The sequence below is a fragment of the Mastomys coucha genome, unplaced genomic scaffold (genome assembly GCF_008632895.1).
Source record: "Mastomys coucha isolate ucsf_1 unplaced genomic scaffold, UCSF_Mcou_1 pScaffold13, whole genome shotgun sequence".
Lineage (NCBI taxonomy): Eukaryota > Metazoa > Chordata > Mammalia > Rodentia > Muridae > Mastomys > Mastomys coucha.
The window spans coordinates 32,024,090-32,040,117 of NW_022196895.1; the positions used below are offsets into that span (position 1 = coordinate 32,024,090).

Below are 16,028 nucleotides of genomic sequence, written 5' to 3' on the forward strand. Positions count from 1 at the left end.
TCTTTAATTTCTTTTCCCTTTGTGATAAGTGCCCCTCAGCACCCAATAACAAATATAATGACTTCATAAGTTTAGACTTTTCTTAATCACCCTCATGGAGTTTTTGCTACTTTGTGACTCACGATTACAAGGCACAGGATTCTTTCATCACTACCATCAAGGCTAGATATCAATCAGGAATAGTGCCGGGTCCATCTGTGTGTAGCCTCCACAGCAGCAACTCGCCGAAGTAAACAACTGCTTCCTCATTCCTCACTAAGCAAACTGTGGCTTGGAGAAGCCATTATAGCTAGTGAGGGACAGCTGGCACTCGGATTCAGAACCTATTGTTGCTCTATGCCTTTCTGTGCACTCCTCTGCCAGTGTCTGTCTAGATCCACGCTGGAACTTTCAAGAATGTGCATAAGCATACACACATGCACACATTCACCCCAGCTCTCTGGAGGGAAGGCTTCAGGTTCTGGCTGGAATCTCCGTTCCTGGCACTCTAGGGAGCTGACAAGAAAGACTCTTTACCCTGGACTCTATCTACCTCCTCCATGCCGGAGATCAGACCTTCATCAGAGCCGCAGGTTTAGACAGGCCCTGGCTCTGGGGGGGAGGGGCATACAGTTGGGGAAGGAGCAATAATACCCTGTGGGCTCAGAAGCTGCAGCTGTCCTCCTGGCAGTGAGGGGACCCATTATGTTGTCTTACATGTCCAGACTCTGCCTGTGATGTGCCTGAAGCCCCAAGGGTCATCTTTGCCTCCACTGCCCCAGTGCCAACCCCACAACCCTTCCCTCTTCACCCACCTGGGCAGAAAACTATTGCCCCAGTCCAACTTTCTAGCTGCAGGACAGGAAGTGGGCCAGAGTTCTGAGGTGGTTTAAAGCGGAACGATTTGCGTCAGTCCCTTGGCTGGGTTCCTTAGCACCCAGGGGGACACCTTATGAATGATTTGGAAGGAAGACTTGGAGCAGGTCCTGGGAGCTGGGGCCAGAGGGACTGGGGAGAGGGTCACTTCCGCTCAGGGACTACCTTGGCCCTATCCAACCTCTTTCAGTGCCCACGTGCTTCATCCTAGGCCCTCCTTCCATCTTCCCTCCTCACCTGGGGCTAGGTACACACAGTCAAACAGGAGTTATTTCTGATTTTATTTATAATATAAAAATGTTCAAGTGTCAACAGTCAGGTGTTCGGACATGTCAGGGTTCCCATTTGTTTCTGTTTGGGATTTTTGTTTGCTTTTTAGACAATTGCCTTTTTTTTTTTTTTTTTTTTTTTTTTTTTTGACAAATTAGCATTGGATCCAGTTTTGAGGGCTGGCTGGGGAGGGCAGGACTGGAAGATGGAAGTCATAGGTGGGTTGGGAGCTGGGCTGTGAGAAGGATATGGTGTTGTTACTTTATTGCTAAAAGGGGAATCGAATACACTGTCGGAGTGGCTCTTCTGGGTCCCAGCGTGACCATGCATTCAATCTAAAGAATCTGAAATGCAAAGGACATGCAGGCGTAAAATAGAAAAGACGACCTGTAAACGAAGGTGCTGCAGAGGACAGAGGGTGTCCTGGAGGCCGCAGGGGAGGAGGAGCCGTGAAGGTTGGGCCCCTGGTAGAGCTGCCCCCTCCCTAGGCCAGGGGCTGGTGGGGAGACAGCCTTCTCTGTCCTCTTTCTTAGCAGCTAGCTGTGAGGGCTGGGGAGGACCCTTCCCCATTCTAGTTGCTGTAGCGGGGGGGTCCTGTGTCTCCCCCTGGAAAGAACCCAGTCTCAATTCCAGCTCTAAGGCTAGGATCCCTGCCCTCTCCGCTCACGACTGGAGAAGATAAGATTCCGTCTTATCTTCATTTTCTTCCTCATCGTTCACTACCCTCAGAGCCATTAGAACCTCACAGTCTCTTCTTTCCCTGCCTTTTCTCGCCCCCCCACCAGTTTGGGATCCTACAAGCGCCCACCCTCACACTGCACCCCAGATGGCTCTCCAGGAGCCCCAGATTAGCGTACAGCAAAAGGCACCACAATATAGGTTTCTATTAAAGAGTCAAAAAATTGGCCCATCTCTCTTTTTTTTGTTGTTTCTTTTTTTTTTCCGAAGCTGTAAATCAGGATGTTACATATAAATAGTTTCCCTATAAAAACGTCTTTGCCGTTAGCTAGTATTATAAGACAATTTTTTTTTTGGCTAAAATGAAAATAAAACATTTTGTTATACTTTTTTTCCTTTTATAGAAAATAAAAATATTTTTATTTCTTTGTTCGCTCCTTTTTCCCTCTCCAGTCGGTGGTCTCCGCTCTCCTTGGAGACGTGGGGCGGGCGAGGCGAGGCGAGGCGAGGGGGACCTTAGAGGGGCCCCGAGTCCTGCTTGGCTCTCGTGGGCGGCCCCCGGCTGTGTCTGCTGCTGGCGCGCGTGCTGTGGCTGTCCAGGGAGTAGTAAGTCCTGCTGTCGGCCGCCGGGCACAGCGGCGGCGAGTCCGAGCGCAGGGCGTCGTGCGCCGCTCGCAGGCCGAGGAAAGGCGTGCTCTCGGCCGCCAGCGCCCCGTCCGCGTCGTCCGCGTCGTCGTCCGAGGCGGACGCCGAGCCGCAGCCCGAACCGCTGCTCAGCGACAGCGAGTCCCGCGCCGCGCGTGCGCGCTGAGCCGCCAACCCGTTGAGCCGGGAGCGCCGCCAGCGCCGCGGCCCCGCCGACGTCCTGCGGGACGCGCCGCGCGTGCGCGGCCGCGGCGGCGGCGGCGGGGGCGCGCACTCCTGCGTGGTCTCGTACTCGTCGTCCTCCGGGATGCGGAAGGGGCTGGCGGGCAGGCTGCCCAAGCTGCCTCCCAGCGCGCAGGCGCCGCGCCGCGGCCCGGGCCCCGCCGCTGGGTAGTAGTAGCTGTCGTAGCTGCGCTGCATGTCCGCTCCGGGCCCCGGCCCTGGGCCCGGGCCGGGGGGTGCCGGGTGCCGCAGGAGCGGCTGCTGCTCCGCCAGGCGGTAGCTGATGGGCGCGGCGGGCGGGAGCGACACGGCGTGCGCGGAGTTGGGCGACGTGATCTCGAAAGTCGGCACCTGCGTGGCCAGCGAGTAGTGGAAGTCCACGGGAGAGAGGCGCGCGGGCGTGGTCAGGGCTGACACGTACCTGCAGGGGGAGACAAGAGGCGTGGGTCGGGAATCTGGGTGCAGTGCTAGTTCGACGGGAGATTCCAACCAGAATGGACTCTATCCATAAGAGTGAGAGCTGTGGCTCTGACCACGTTTAGTTCCCATGATCCACCCAGCCTGTTCATAGATGACCTCCAGTGTGAATGCTAGAGGATTTCAGAAATGTGCTAGGCGAGTACTGTAGGGATGCTCACGGACTCCGGGGCACGCTCAGCTTGGGGTGTTTTATGTGTGGTCTCACCTATTCTGTAGCATCTGTGGGTGAGGGCTATATGACATATTGGAAAAAGAAACCCAGACTTTAAGTGCCAAGGACTGGATGACCAAAGTGGTTTGTTCCTTTCTTTCTGAATCAACTGACTCCTTCCTCCCTGTTTCACCAAGACACCACTAGGTGTCTCTGCTTAGAGTCGATGATCCCCAGGTCCTTGAAGGCCTGTTTCTTGCTAATACCTCCCGGTGCGAATCCTGGGTACCTGTCCCTCGGATTTGAATCCAGGTTAGGCAGAAACTAGTATGCTTAATTCCAGGAACCGCTAGCCTACCATCCAGAGACTCCCTGGATTTGAGCTCACTGCTCTTGCAGGGACAGTTTATCCCCCAGTTTGGCTGGAGTGAGGGGAACATGCCTTCTTGTATCCAAAGGCTGCCACAGGGAAGTGACACTAGGGAGGCACCTCAAGCCAGAGCTGAAAGATATCAAGATAACAACTATCTCCACTCCCCTTACTTCCTTGAAAAGTTAGCTTTTGCTAATATATCTTTTTTTTTTTTCTTTTCCCGAGACAGGGTTTCTCTGTGTAGCCCTGGCTGTCCTGGAACTCACTCTGTAGATCAGGCTGGCCTCGAACTCACCTGTCTCTGCCTCCCAAGTTTTGGGATTAAAGGCATGCGCCACCAAGGGACCACTCACATCCATGCCTTTCTTTCAGACTGTACTGCCAGGTGCTTGACTGCTCTCTAGTCTGGTCTCCTGAAGTACTCTCTAGCCTGGGCCAGATATTCTCTCTGGTCATGCTACCACCTTGGGCTCTGTCTTTCACTCTAGGAAGTTCCCAGGGCAAGCAAAACAAAACATGACCCCCCACCCCCAACCATCCAATCCAAACAGCTCTGCTAAGGAAGGCCTTCCTATTTATCTACCCAGGCTCTCCTTCCCAAGCAAGCAGAAGCCAGGGCTCTTGGGCATCTCCATGTCCCCAGCCTGCTTGTTGAGCTCTACTGCTCCACAGCCCATCCTGCTTCTCTTAAGCATGCTCAAGTGTTTCTCCTAGAAAGCGTCCCTTCCCCACCTCCCTATTTCTCCCCACCGTCTAGTACTGATGACAACAGAGACATGTATGAGTGACACAAAACTCTGTACATTATCCTAGGGCCTTTCCAGTCCCATGTAAAGCAGGAATTGTTTCCCCCTATCTACACTGAAGGAACAAAATTTGAAGTACCTGCCCCAGATCACTCAAATAGTGGAGCTGGACTCAGAGGGAAAATCCAGGAGTCTATATTTGGACCAGGTTTCTTTGCCCTAGCGTGGTGTCTATGCTTAATACTTTGAAAACCTTCTGAGGGTGTCAGTGGCTTGTCCCTGGATTATGACTCCTCTAGACTCAGTCAGAAGGGCCATCTCTGGCATGCTTGATCAGCCCAGGCTTGGCGTAGAGTCGATTGAGTCAGAAAGAGGTAGAATTTGCTCCTAGCTGTCCCGGAGCCTCCCCTGCCTGTGGTGCGCCTTCCTCTGCTTTCCTCTCACAGACCTTGCTTGCCTAACAGCCACTGCAAAGCTGATCAGGAAGGGGCCTCGCTTGTGGGAGTTGGCTCTCTCCTTCCACCCTGTGGGTTCTAGGAATTGAAGTTAGGTCACCAGGCTTGGTGGACAAGCTCATTCATTTGCCACGGCAATCTTGCCAGCCGGAGGCAGGGAGGTGGGGGCGGGAAGAATTTCCTGGTTCTTCCTTTATCAACCTCTCGGGATTCCAGCAATGCCTCGGGCACTAGGACCTGGCTGCTGGTGTTCACAGGTGCTGAGATCATTCTTGGCTCTCGTCCTTACTGCTCGGGTCAGTGCCCTTGAAAATGACCCTTCCCCTACTATCTAGTGTACTTGGTCTCGGTGTCTCTCTGTTTCTGTTGTGATATGGGGGTCTTTAGGTGATGCTGAGAATAGGCCAACCTTGGGTCCTGGGTGTGGGCAACAGCCCTGTTTGTCCCTGATGGTTATTAATGTTCCCTAATGCAACAAACTCTGTGTTCATTCCAGCCAGGATCTACTGAGCCAGCTGCAGTTCTAATCCCAGGAGACCAGTTAACCTTTCTGGGACCTTGTTTGGGTTGGCAATGCCAGCTTTCTAGCCAAGGTAAGGTCCAGGGGAGGGGTAGACACTGACCTTTCACTGTGTGGGGAATCACGTAGCGAGTCTATGGAGTCGTGGTAGGGTGGCATGGCAGCCCTGCGTCGCTCCTCCTGGCTGTAGGCTGCTGCCCTCCGTGCCCGGGCCTCCACACAGGCTGGGCTGTTGCACTTGCTGGTGCCCACTGATGATAGCATGATGCCTGACTGGGAATCCGAGGTCAGGCTCTCTGAACGTTCCAGGCTCCACGTGTGGCTCTCATGTCTGGGAGAACCATATAAGAGTGAGTTGATAGGCCAGGAGGGGTAGGCTGTCCTAGTGCAGGTGTGTGGTCCCATGGCCTGAGTTCTTTGTCTGATCTGTGACTCCCTCATCTCACTGTCCTCTCCACTCTGCATTGATGTGGAGTACCACAGACGTTCAACCCTGATAATGGGAGAAGGAAGGGTAGGATCCTGTGGTTGGTGAGCTGCCACATGTATAGGCTCCCCTAGCCCCAACATCAAGGTCTCCCAGCTGGGACACTTCTATCCCTACGTTCTGAGCCACACTGGCCAATATGCAAGGGCCCTGACTATTGTTGCATGGGTCTGTCCATGGAAGGAGGGACCAGCCCTGTTTTCTTTCCAGCTATAGGAACTATTGTGCTTGCGTGGACAGGTTGCCCCAGTACTGGAGAGTCAGGTGGACTGTGGTTAGTATGCAAGCACAAGAGAAGAGGTCAACTTGCTGTGGACATTTGACCAACGACGTACAGGAATTAGCAGGTTTCTACCGACTCCAGTGCTGCTCACCTGTGGCTGGAGGTGGGCGTGGCTGTGGAGCAGTGGTGAGAAGGTGAACAGGAGTGGCTCCCAGAGAATGTGGTCTCAGCTTCCCTCCGGATCACGTGGTCTGTAGCTGGCACATTTTTGGAGATGTACTAGGAGAGACAGGAAGTTGGGAGGAGTTAGTGATGGAGACTAGCTAGGCTCCCCTTCCTGGCAGGGAGGGCAAGTGATAAGCGTGGAGCTCTAGTTAAGGGGTGAGATCAGTGGGTCAGTGATGGCCCCAGACAGTCAACACCCCCACCCAATTCTTCCTTATGGAAATGGGCAGAGTGAAGCCAGATCCCCAGTGAGGCAATGCCCAGCACACAGGGCTGGACTGGCATCCACCCTGGCCCATCCTGGCAGCCGGAGAAGGTGGCTGTCCAGCCAAAGCTAAGAGGGAGCTGGTCTGGGAACACCACTCACATCAGCCATCTGGATCTCCTCAGGGTCCAGCCGAGGGTGGCTGGGCCCATTGGCCAGGCTTCGATTCTGGTGGGCTGGGCACATGTTCTGCCGGAGATGGTGATGCATCTGCCTCCTCTGTTTTCTGCACAGGGGAAGGATAGGTGAGCCTAGTGTGGCTACCCTAAAGGGTAGAATTCCCTGGCTATCCTTCCAGGGAGGCTGGGCAGCGCCTGGAGTCCCATTGCTTTGTACTGTGTGACCTTGGGCAAGTTCTGGAAGTCCATGAAGATGTTTTACTTCCTCCATCTGTAGCATAGGACCCCTTACCATCCCAGAAATCACTGACCATCAAAAGCCCATAAAGATCTCACACTGTGCCAGCCCCTCCCTCCCTCCCTCTCTCATTCGTTTAGCATTTATTGGATTTTTTTTTTTTTTTTTTTTTTTTTTTTTTTTTTTTTTTTTTACTGTGTTCCAGACACTTCTTTGGAACAGATGAAGTAAACATGGTCCATGTCTCATGCAGCCTGGGGGCCAGTAGGGGAGGCAGATAGTAAATACACAAGTAAATGAGCTAGACACTTTCAGTAAAGTTTTCCAAAGAAAATAAAATAGGATGCTGGTGATTCAGGAGCCAGGCCTGTGGGACTTCTGTACACTGGCACATAATAAATGCTCAGTAAATTATTTTATCATATACAACTATAATTATATCACTCCTATGACTCAAAGTCTTCCTTGGCCTTTAGTGTCCTATTTTTTTTCTCCCCAGGCTTGTTTCTTGCTGCCTCCCTCCACCCAGCTTGCTGCTTCCTGGGACAACTTGTTTCTGATCCTGCAGTGTTCCACCCTGCACTCCTGCCTTTTCGGATCTTTTCTTCTTAGGACTGAGCCTGAATGCTGCTTCTGAGAGAGAGCTCTTCTGCCCTCCAGCTGAGGATAGGTGCTTAAGAAATGTACCTTGGTGGTCCCATGTAGCGGAGCTAGAGAGGGCTCTGTGGACTCCAGGATAGTCAGGGACGTATAGTAAGACCGTGCGTTAAAACCAAACAGCGACAAAAAGCCCCAAACCAAAAATGCGTCGGCACCACTTGTTTGGGGCACTGGTCATAGGCCTACTCATGTTCTGGTCATAGGTGGGACTGATGAAGACCTATTGCCTTCAGGAATGAGTAAGTGCTGTGGGCATCAGAACAGGTGGCTTCTTTCCCTAGTTCATGGACTCTACTTTCTTGGGCCCAGTCCCACCTTCTCCTTACTTCCCAGCCTTTCTGGTTCTGGTCCCATCTCAAATGAGGTCAGCAGGACCTTTGATCCCATCTGTAGGGCAGCAGGAGTCCAGACCCAGAGACTCAGCCCCTGAAATGGTGGCTCTGCCTAGGCCCAGTTCCTAGATCTGAACAAATGTCTCGCCACCCCACTCTACAGCCCTCATTGTTTCCATACTATCTGAAGCTTGCCATCAAGGTTTTATGGAGGCTTCTGAATCTCATGTGTCTTTAGCTTTTGCCCAGTCTTCCTGACCCTGACTTTCTGCTCTGAGCAGTCTGGGCTGCTCTCTCTAGCTTGTCTTTGAGTTTGCCCTCTTCTTCATGACCTTCCCAGTTCTGGCCCTAGCTGCCCTGAGAGAGCCTAATCTCTTCTCCTCTGTGCTCCTTTGTAGTCCTTCCAGTGTGGGTGTGCACAGTGCCATTGAGGCACCCGTTTGTCCTGAGAATGTAGCCTTCCCTGCACATCTTCCCAGCATGGCCCAGGACTTCTCATCCACCAGCACCCCCTGCCCCATCTACTCCAGGAGCCTGCAAAGGAAGCTGGGAGCTCCAGTGAGGCCACTGGTCCTTTGAGGTTCACACTAGGATCATCATCAATTTGCCCAAGGCCCTACCGTTGATGGTAGAGTTGGGTTTGAACCAAGACTCTTCCCGTGTCTGTCCCTTGGTGCTACAGCTGCAGAGGCCCAGAAACTGTTCGGGACAGGAAGCTGTAGGCACTCATGCTGAGCATGGTGGGTTCGGGGAGGAAGTATATTCTAACAGAAGCTTTGGAGGCCATCCCCCACTAGCTTGGCTTGTTCTCGGCTTGAGCATGTAACACTCACTTGGTCTTGCAGTAGGCGACCACACAGACGATGCCCACAACTAGCAGAGCCACGCAGATGCCAGTAATTGTCAGGACTCTCTTCTGGTACAGCTCCTCAGCCTCTGCAGGGGCAGATCAGGAACAGAGCCCATGAAGATGCGTGTACACAGCCTCCCTATTCCCCAGCCTCGGGCTCCCTCAGTGCGGGATATGTCCACCTCCTTCCATCCCTTCCCCCTTGCCTGTTCACAGACTGCCTTTGCCTCCCTTCAGGAAACTTCCGCTCCCCCTGGTCACCACCTCCCCTAAAACCCATACCTGCCCAATGCACATGAGTGGAAAATGCAGGGGAAGGGAGAGGATGGAGTAGGGGGTGAAGTTCCAAGGCCACAGTAGAGGGGAGGCAACACCTTGACCAGTAGCCCTGCCCTGCTCCATGGTGGCCCTGCAGAGAGTTGTTCTTCATGACAATGAACCTAGGGTGAAGGCCCTTCTCAGGCATCCCAGCTTCTCTAAAAAGGGCTAATGACAAGGTGTCAGACCCAGATTGAGGAAGGATGCTAGCTAGGCCAGGAGCAGGAACACAGCAAACTGGGGCTACAGCGGGGTGTGGGAAGGAAGGCCTTTTTCCCACAGCCTGGTCAGGGTAGTGCCTTGGCCCTCTGCACCTCGTCTGCTGGTGAGAAACCTACTGTGGCAGCACAGATTGACATTTAGGAATGTCCTTGTACACAAGGAACAGGCCCCATTTTTATTACAGGCTGGGAGAGGCTGGGCATGTCTACCCTCTGTGCCTGGTCTGGCCAGCGCTGCCCCTCTAAAACAGAAAGCCAGGAGGAAGACAAAGAAAAGGTGACAGCACTGGCTACAGCCCACCCCACTCCCAGCTGCTGGCTGGCACTGCCACCTTCCCCTGCTCCCAGCTCAGTGATAAGTAGAGGCAGACCCTCCATGATTGGCAGAGTTCTGAGAAATGCCCCAGTCCCTCAGATTTAGACCACCTCCTATGTACGCCAGCAACCTCAGAACTACAAACCCTCTAGACACTCACACACCCAAAGCTATGGCTTCCAGAGTCAGACATGCCTTTCACACAGACACTCATGCATGTATTGTCTAGACAGACTTTCTGTCTATATACAGACTGTCTGTATGCATTTCTATCTCTTTCCCTGATTTCTCCCTGCTTTCTGGTCAATACCTATGAGCCATGCACAGCCAAACTACCAGCTTGCCAGACTAGCTTAGCTCTCTCCACACCTGCTTGCTCATATCATTAGTGAGGCGTCTCTCCTGTTACTCCCTCTCTTCTCACCTCCACTGTCCGTCCAAAAGGCATCTCAGTTCTGCTTTCCAAGTGAGTGGTGAATCTGACCACAGTGAGCATTTTCACCGCTGCCCATGCAGTCCAGGAGGGGGCTCCCTCCACTAGAGATGGTCACCCTCTGACAGGCCTTTCTGGTCTGCTTCTACTAACTCTGATCCATCCCCACTCTCCACACATAACTAGTAACAATGCAGCTCATTCTAATCTGCTGCTTAGAAACATAGAATATAGCTTCTCATTGCAAGTATAAAAACCAATGGCTTCCTGTGTCTTCCAGGCCGCTGTATTACCAAGGCTTCACATTCCATTTGGATCTTATCTGTGGCCTGTATGTAGTGCTTGGAGCTAGCTGCAGCATCTCTTGACTACTGAATGAGGCAAGCCTGCATGTACTGTGTCCCATGCCTTCGATACTCTGATACTCTTCCCCAGTTGTTTGGGGGGGCTGGCTACCAGATGCACCAAGTAGGACAAACCTTTTTGTGATCATAATTCACAGTAGCTCTCTACTGCAGCCATGCCAAGCTCTGAGTTCCCTCACTTTTTTTCCTTCTGTATCCCTTGTCAACAGTGTTTCCTGTTTGTTGCTGTCTCCCCTTGAATGCAGTTCCAGGAGGGTGGGGGTGCTAAATTTAGCAAGTTCTTATGTTGAGTGGATGTTTATTGGGTAAGCAAGTGAGTGCACCCTCCCCCCTCACACAGACACACACCCATACTCACCTCCCTGTGCAGGCAGTTTCAACCTCAAACGTCCTGGGCTTAACACAAAGACATTCCACACTCTTTCTGTATCCTTGAGTCCTGTCCTGAGACACCTGCTAGCTAGACATTCCCATCCTCCATCCACACATACCTGCAGATCATCCCTGTGCACCGCACCACAAAAACCAGCCTCCACCTCCTCTCCACTCAGTATAGCCTGAGACCCAGACAGGCACTCACATGCATTCTTTGAGCTTTGCCTTCTACCGAGAGCAACCGATAGGGACTAGGTGGTAGGGGAGCTAGGACCTCCCCAGGGATGTCATGAAAAACCCTTTCCATATATGTAGTCTCCGAACCACGTCTGGTGTTCCACACCACCACTACCATAGCATTCCTGCCAATCCTGAGCCCTCTACATCTGTTGCTAAGCCACATCTGGATACTTGGAGTCTCCTTGCATCAAGCCAGAGAGCTTACAACGCTAATCTTCAAAGTCCCTTCCAGTCAGGTAGACAGGCTAAAGGGTCAGTGTTTGTGTCTTTGGTGGAGGTGGGTCCCGGAGGTATCGAATCACATGTAAGCTTCTTGGGGGTAGGAGAAAGGGTAGGTATGGATTAGATCCTTGGTGGTTTAGCCCAGATTCATACATACAACATGCCACTGTAGGGACAGATCATGGAAGGAGTGAAAGCCTCAAGCAGATGGCAGAGTCTGGTAGACAGACACAATGCAGGGACAGAAGCACATAGGAAGTTGTCAGCTTCCAGCCTAGTGCAGATTGTGAAGCAATGGACTTGGGAAGGAAAGAGGATCAGGGCGAGATGGGAAAAGTTGCCTCTCTGCACAGCTCCCCAAACCAGGCTTCTGCAGGCACAAGCCCTGGGGCAGCCATGTCTGGCTTGGTTATTGACTGGCAAGGCCCTACAGGCTCCTCCCCTGAAGAGGTTGCTAACTGAGCACCAGGGCACAGTTTGAACTGCAGGGTACCCTGCTGTAAATCAGCGTCATCAAAATCATCAGTGCATCTTGATGAAACCAGGGGAATGTTCGGAATCATCAACTTTCCCTCTGAGGGGAAGGGATCCTAACGTTCCGTTCCTCAGCCCTGGTGTGGTGTCAGAGGCTGTGGGGAGGGGCTGTGCAGATGCCGCAGAGCAATGATTAGGTTCCATACCCTTTAATTCAAATCCAAGGTGCTCTGGTAGTGCGGAAGAAAGGAGAGTGAGGGGGCAGGGGGAGAGAGAATGAGAGAAGGGGAGGGCAGGAGAGAAAAAGAGAAAAAAAAAAAAAAACGTTGGTCAGAACTCTTCCAACACTGGGCAGCCAGCCTGCGAGGTGAAAGCAAGTTAGTAGTGCCCCCTCAAGGCCTCCTGAGCTCCCTCCCTGGTCCCCAGTACCTGAGAGTCCCAAGAATACAAGAGAGAGGCCATGTTAGAATTGGCAGGCAGGGAAGGAGCTTTAGAGATGAGGAGAGGAGTTAGTACCCAGTGAGAAGGCACAGGTGCAAGACTCAGTTGGCGATGTCCCCCAGGAACAGGGGGTGAGTGAGGTGGGGTCCGAGGAGGAGAGCCTGATTCTCTCCTTCTGGTCCTACTTCCAACCCTCTGTCTCCAGGCCCTCTTGAAGTCACTCTGCCTCCACTCCTAGCTTATTCACAGGGGCTTCTTTTCATCTGTTCAGAATGAATGTGTCATGTCTCCAGGCTGGCCCTGTGTCACACTGCCTTGTGCCACAGGCCGAGTTGGCCTGGTGTACCTCCTGAGTCTGAGTGCAGAGCCTTGGTGTCTCAGAGGGGAACAATGGGGAGGGGAAGAGACACCGAACAGCATGTCACTGCTCTACTTGACATACCATATCCCCTGGGCTCCTGGGGCTGAGCTGTGGTACCCACACCTATCTCCCCACTTAGGAGAGCACCTTCAGCTCAGCAGAGGAAGAGTGGGCTCATTTGTGCAGCATGCACACTTCTTACACTGTGGACAAATTACAGTGTTGAAAGTGAGACTGTTACCCGAATGTGTGAGTTCAGGCCTTTGAAAGGTGGACCCTTACAACATCGACAGGTTTAAATAAAAGGACCATGGTCTAAGACTCAGCTCTGCCATTGTTTGTGACTCCAAGAGATGCCCAAGCCATCTAGGTCTCAGTCCCTCAGCTGCAATGGTTGCCGTGGGGGATCAAGCCTTGCCATGGGATCTTGGGAGGTCTGAAAACCTGGCTGTGTTTCAGAACAATTCAGGCCAATGGGAGAAGGTCTGGGTAGGAGCCCAGAAATCTCAGCGGTGTTTTAAAGAGTTGGCCTTTCCTTTTAAGGCATGGCCTGTTCTGTTCCGCAGACCCGGGGCTCTGTTTCAACCCTAACTTGCTATGTGGATGTGGGTGATCCGTGGCATCTGTTCTCTCCAAAGCACCTGTGCACAGAGGCAGCTGTGAGCAAGCCTGGCCAACAGGAGGTTCAGCACATGTGTGTGCCAGGGCTCCTGTTCACACCTGCCTGGGTACACTCCCTCAGTGACTTTCATATCAACCAGGTCAGCTCAGCTCCGTAGACCTGGTGAGGGTGTGGCATTGGACTCGACTTCTCGCATGCTCCAGAGGGAAGGGCATCCAAAGCATTACCTGGCCCATCTCTTTGTGCTTTCTGAAAGGGATTTCGGAGAACTCTATTTGGAAAGAGCAGGAGAGTGGGTGGCTGTGAGTCGGGGACCATAGGCCATCAAGGATGTGCCCATCCCAGCATTGAAAACACAAGCCCTCTGCCATCCCGCCACTCTGAGGCTGGGGTGACATTGATTTCCTTGCAGTCTGGCTCTGATTGCTTGAAGCCCTAAATGTAGCTCAGGGCCCTCTTTGGCTCAAAGGGTCAAAGGATCTCAGAGAGGTTCCTGAGTAGTGCAGTCTGGAGCCTAGGACTTTGAAGCACTCAGGAGTATGTTTTTGATGTCCAGCCAGGCTCACTTAAGAGGCAGCAGACCAGCTCCACAGGTTCTAAGTGCTGGTCCTTGGCTTACTTTCAGAAAAAGCGGTTAAAGTCTATCCATGGTGCCAGGATACTTTCTCAAGGGGATCATGGGGCTAAGCTATGGCTGATCCTGCCCAGGCCTCTCTGGCTATTCCTGAGGAGTGGCCACCTACAGAAGCAGATTAGCCTCTCAAAGCCCTCTGAGGATTTCCTTCCAGGTCACTTCTCTGGGAACCAAACCATGTCAACAGCAGCTCCCAGGGGTCCTGGTTAGGGTGGGCCGGTGGCGGCTTGGTGAGGTAACCGAGAGTTTGGCCAGTCACTTGGTAGGTGACTTTCTTCCTGGGAAGTCTGGGGACAGATGCTGAGGATCTACAGCTGTGTCTGTGGTAGTTAAGAGAGCAATCTCCTACTTGTGTTTCTTGCATGGCACTCAGCCAGGATGGGGTGGACCCACTGAGTATCGGGCCAGAAATGTTCATATTGACCAGCAAATTGGATGTTGGATTTCCAACAGGGCCAGGCTTTAGGGAATTTATACAAATTTATTGTCTTGGACATAACCAATTGCAGTCATAAAGTGCCTGGATGAGGAGGCAGTGATGTATGTGCACATGTGAGCTTGTGCTCATGTGTGTGTGTTGTGTGTGTGTGTGTGTGTGTGTGTGTGTGTGTGTGTGTGTGTAGTCATACACATGTGGGATACAGATGGGCCAGCTTTCCCTTTCAGGAGGGCAGGGCCTGTAGTGGGAGAGACTTCAAAGTTCTATTGGGGTCAAAGGCTGTTTTCTTAGTCTCTGAAATATTGCCTGGTCTTGAGGTGGCCTGGGTAGGTGGCAGGGTCAGATGCTTGGCTCAACAAAGCCGGGAGGCATCTCTAAGGACTAATTCTCTTCCTGCCCTCCTCCTTGCTATTTAGAGCTGGGAGAGATACTAAGTTGCCCTCTAGGGATGATGCCAGGCTTTCAGATGAGTCTCTCTCATGCATCACTTCATTTCATCCCCGCTGCTGCCTTCTAGGTATAGCTGCCTCTATCCTCATCCTACGGATGAGAGAATAAATCCAGAACTTAAGTAGCACCCAGGACCAGGGATTTAGGCACCTGGCATTTCTGAATGGGCAGCTGAGCACTTTAGGGGGCATAGGATGACATCTTTGTACTCATTATACTCTAGAACATCATAAGAGCCCCTGCGTAGCGCACTTGGAGAACAGGAATTCTCCACATAAAGGCACCTGCATGGTACCGATGACACAGGCAAGAAGGCCGGGAACTCCATCTGCAGGCTTTCTTTTGGGCTCCCAACAGACACAGGCTGAAGGCTGATTGTGCTCTAGCTGGCCAAGGGGCTTTGCATAGTAGCCCATGTTCTGGAGGTTCTACTGTGCTCTGACATAGGGCTGCCTGTCAAGAACAGTTTCCTAAGCTGTGGAGGCTCTTGGCCCAGGATGGAAAGGATCAGGACCCCCACTGCCTCTCTTACCTGGTCCACCCTTGCCTGTCCACTCTGTCCTCTCCTGAGGCTTTGCCTGCCCCAGAGTTCTCCACATAGGCTGGCTCTAATTCTTTAGGGCTACATGTCTTGCTCACTTATTCTGCCTGTATCCTCTCTTCCTCCATAGCTTGTGATTGTGAATGGAGGGGTCTGGAGAGAGTACTGCCTCTCACATTGTGGACAGAGGTACCTCTTTGGGTCTACCAGCCCTCACCTGCTGGGACCCAAATGCTCCCAAGGGCAGTGGATATATTTCTGGCCTCTGTCCTATGGTCCGAGGACAGTTTGAGGATTCGTTTTTTTACCCTAAGACTCAAACTCTAAGACTGTTTTTCTGGATGTGCTATTTAATGGCCCCTGGGATCATCTTTGGTATTTTTATGGGGTTTTCCTTCCCAACATCCAAGTACCATCTAGGTTCTGAGGCCCCTTAATACTCCCAGGATTCAGATGTCCTCCCTAAAAGGAGCAGGGGGCTAGTCTGCTCTTGCAGAATGGGATAGGTGACATGGTTCTGGTCTTGAAGGCCAACACACCACTGGGCCCCAAACCAAGTCTGTGACTATCCAGAGACTCATCGCTCTCTTCCACCCCCACCTGGTGGTGCTTGAAGGAACTGCTCCTAGGCCCTAATTACAACAATCCACTGTTTAGCCAAATCTTTGGGCTGCAAAGGGCTCATTCCCTTGCTCAGAGTGGAGGAAAGAGAGATGGAGTCCTGGATAGTGTTCAGACTAGAAGAGTCTTGGGAAGAGTCCCCAGTTTCCATTTAAGTCTAT

The 16,028-nt window shown here is 52.4% G+C and overlaps 1 protein-coding gene and 1 long non-coding RNA gene across 4 annotated transcripts in view; one reads left to right on the forward strand and one right to left on the reverse strand.

Annotated features, from left to right (window-relative positions):
- Positions 1-1,117: 1,117 nt before the first annotated feature.
- Nrg2 (neuregulin 2) overlaps positions 1,118-16,028 on the reverse strand; it is a 185,336-nt gene continuing 170,425 nt past the window's right edge. The window contains exons 6-11 of one of the 2 annotated variants that reach the window (XM_031365380.1): positions 11,965-11,988; positions 8,778-8,880; positions 6,698-6,821; positions 6,257-6,384; positions 5,499-5,726; positions 1,118-3,091 (exon numbers count right to left, since the gene is read on the reverse strand). In XM_031365380.1, coding sequence (XP_031221240.1) covers positions 2,320-3,091; positions 5,499-5,726; positions 6,257-6,384; positions 6,698-6,821; positions 8,778-8,880; positions 11,965-11,988 — 1,379 coding nt within the window. In that variant the 3' untranslated portion in view covers positions 1,118-2,319. The remainder of the gene's footprint in view (positions 3,092-5,498; positions 5,727-6,256; positions 6,385-6,697; positions 6,822-8,777; positions 8,881-11,964; positions 11,989-16,028) is intronic. The other variant, XM_031365381.1, reaches the window with a different exon arrangement.
- Positions 2,734-11,556, forward strand: LOC116087007. 2 transcript variants are annotated; one of them, XR_004117221.1, is made up of 3 exons: positions 2,734-2,838; positions 5,372-5,468; positions 7,452-11,556. It is a non-coding gene; the product is annotated as an uncharacterized LOC116087007 (long non-coding RNA). The 2 variants fall into 2 exon arrangements; XR_004117220.1 differs by lacking the exon at positions 2,734-2,838 and having other exon boundaries at positions 5,269-5,468.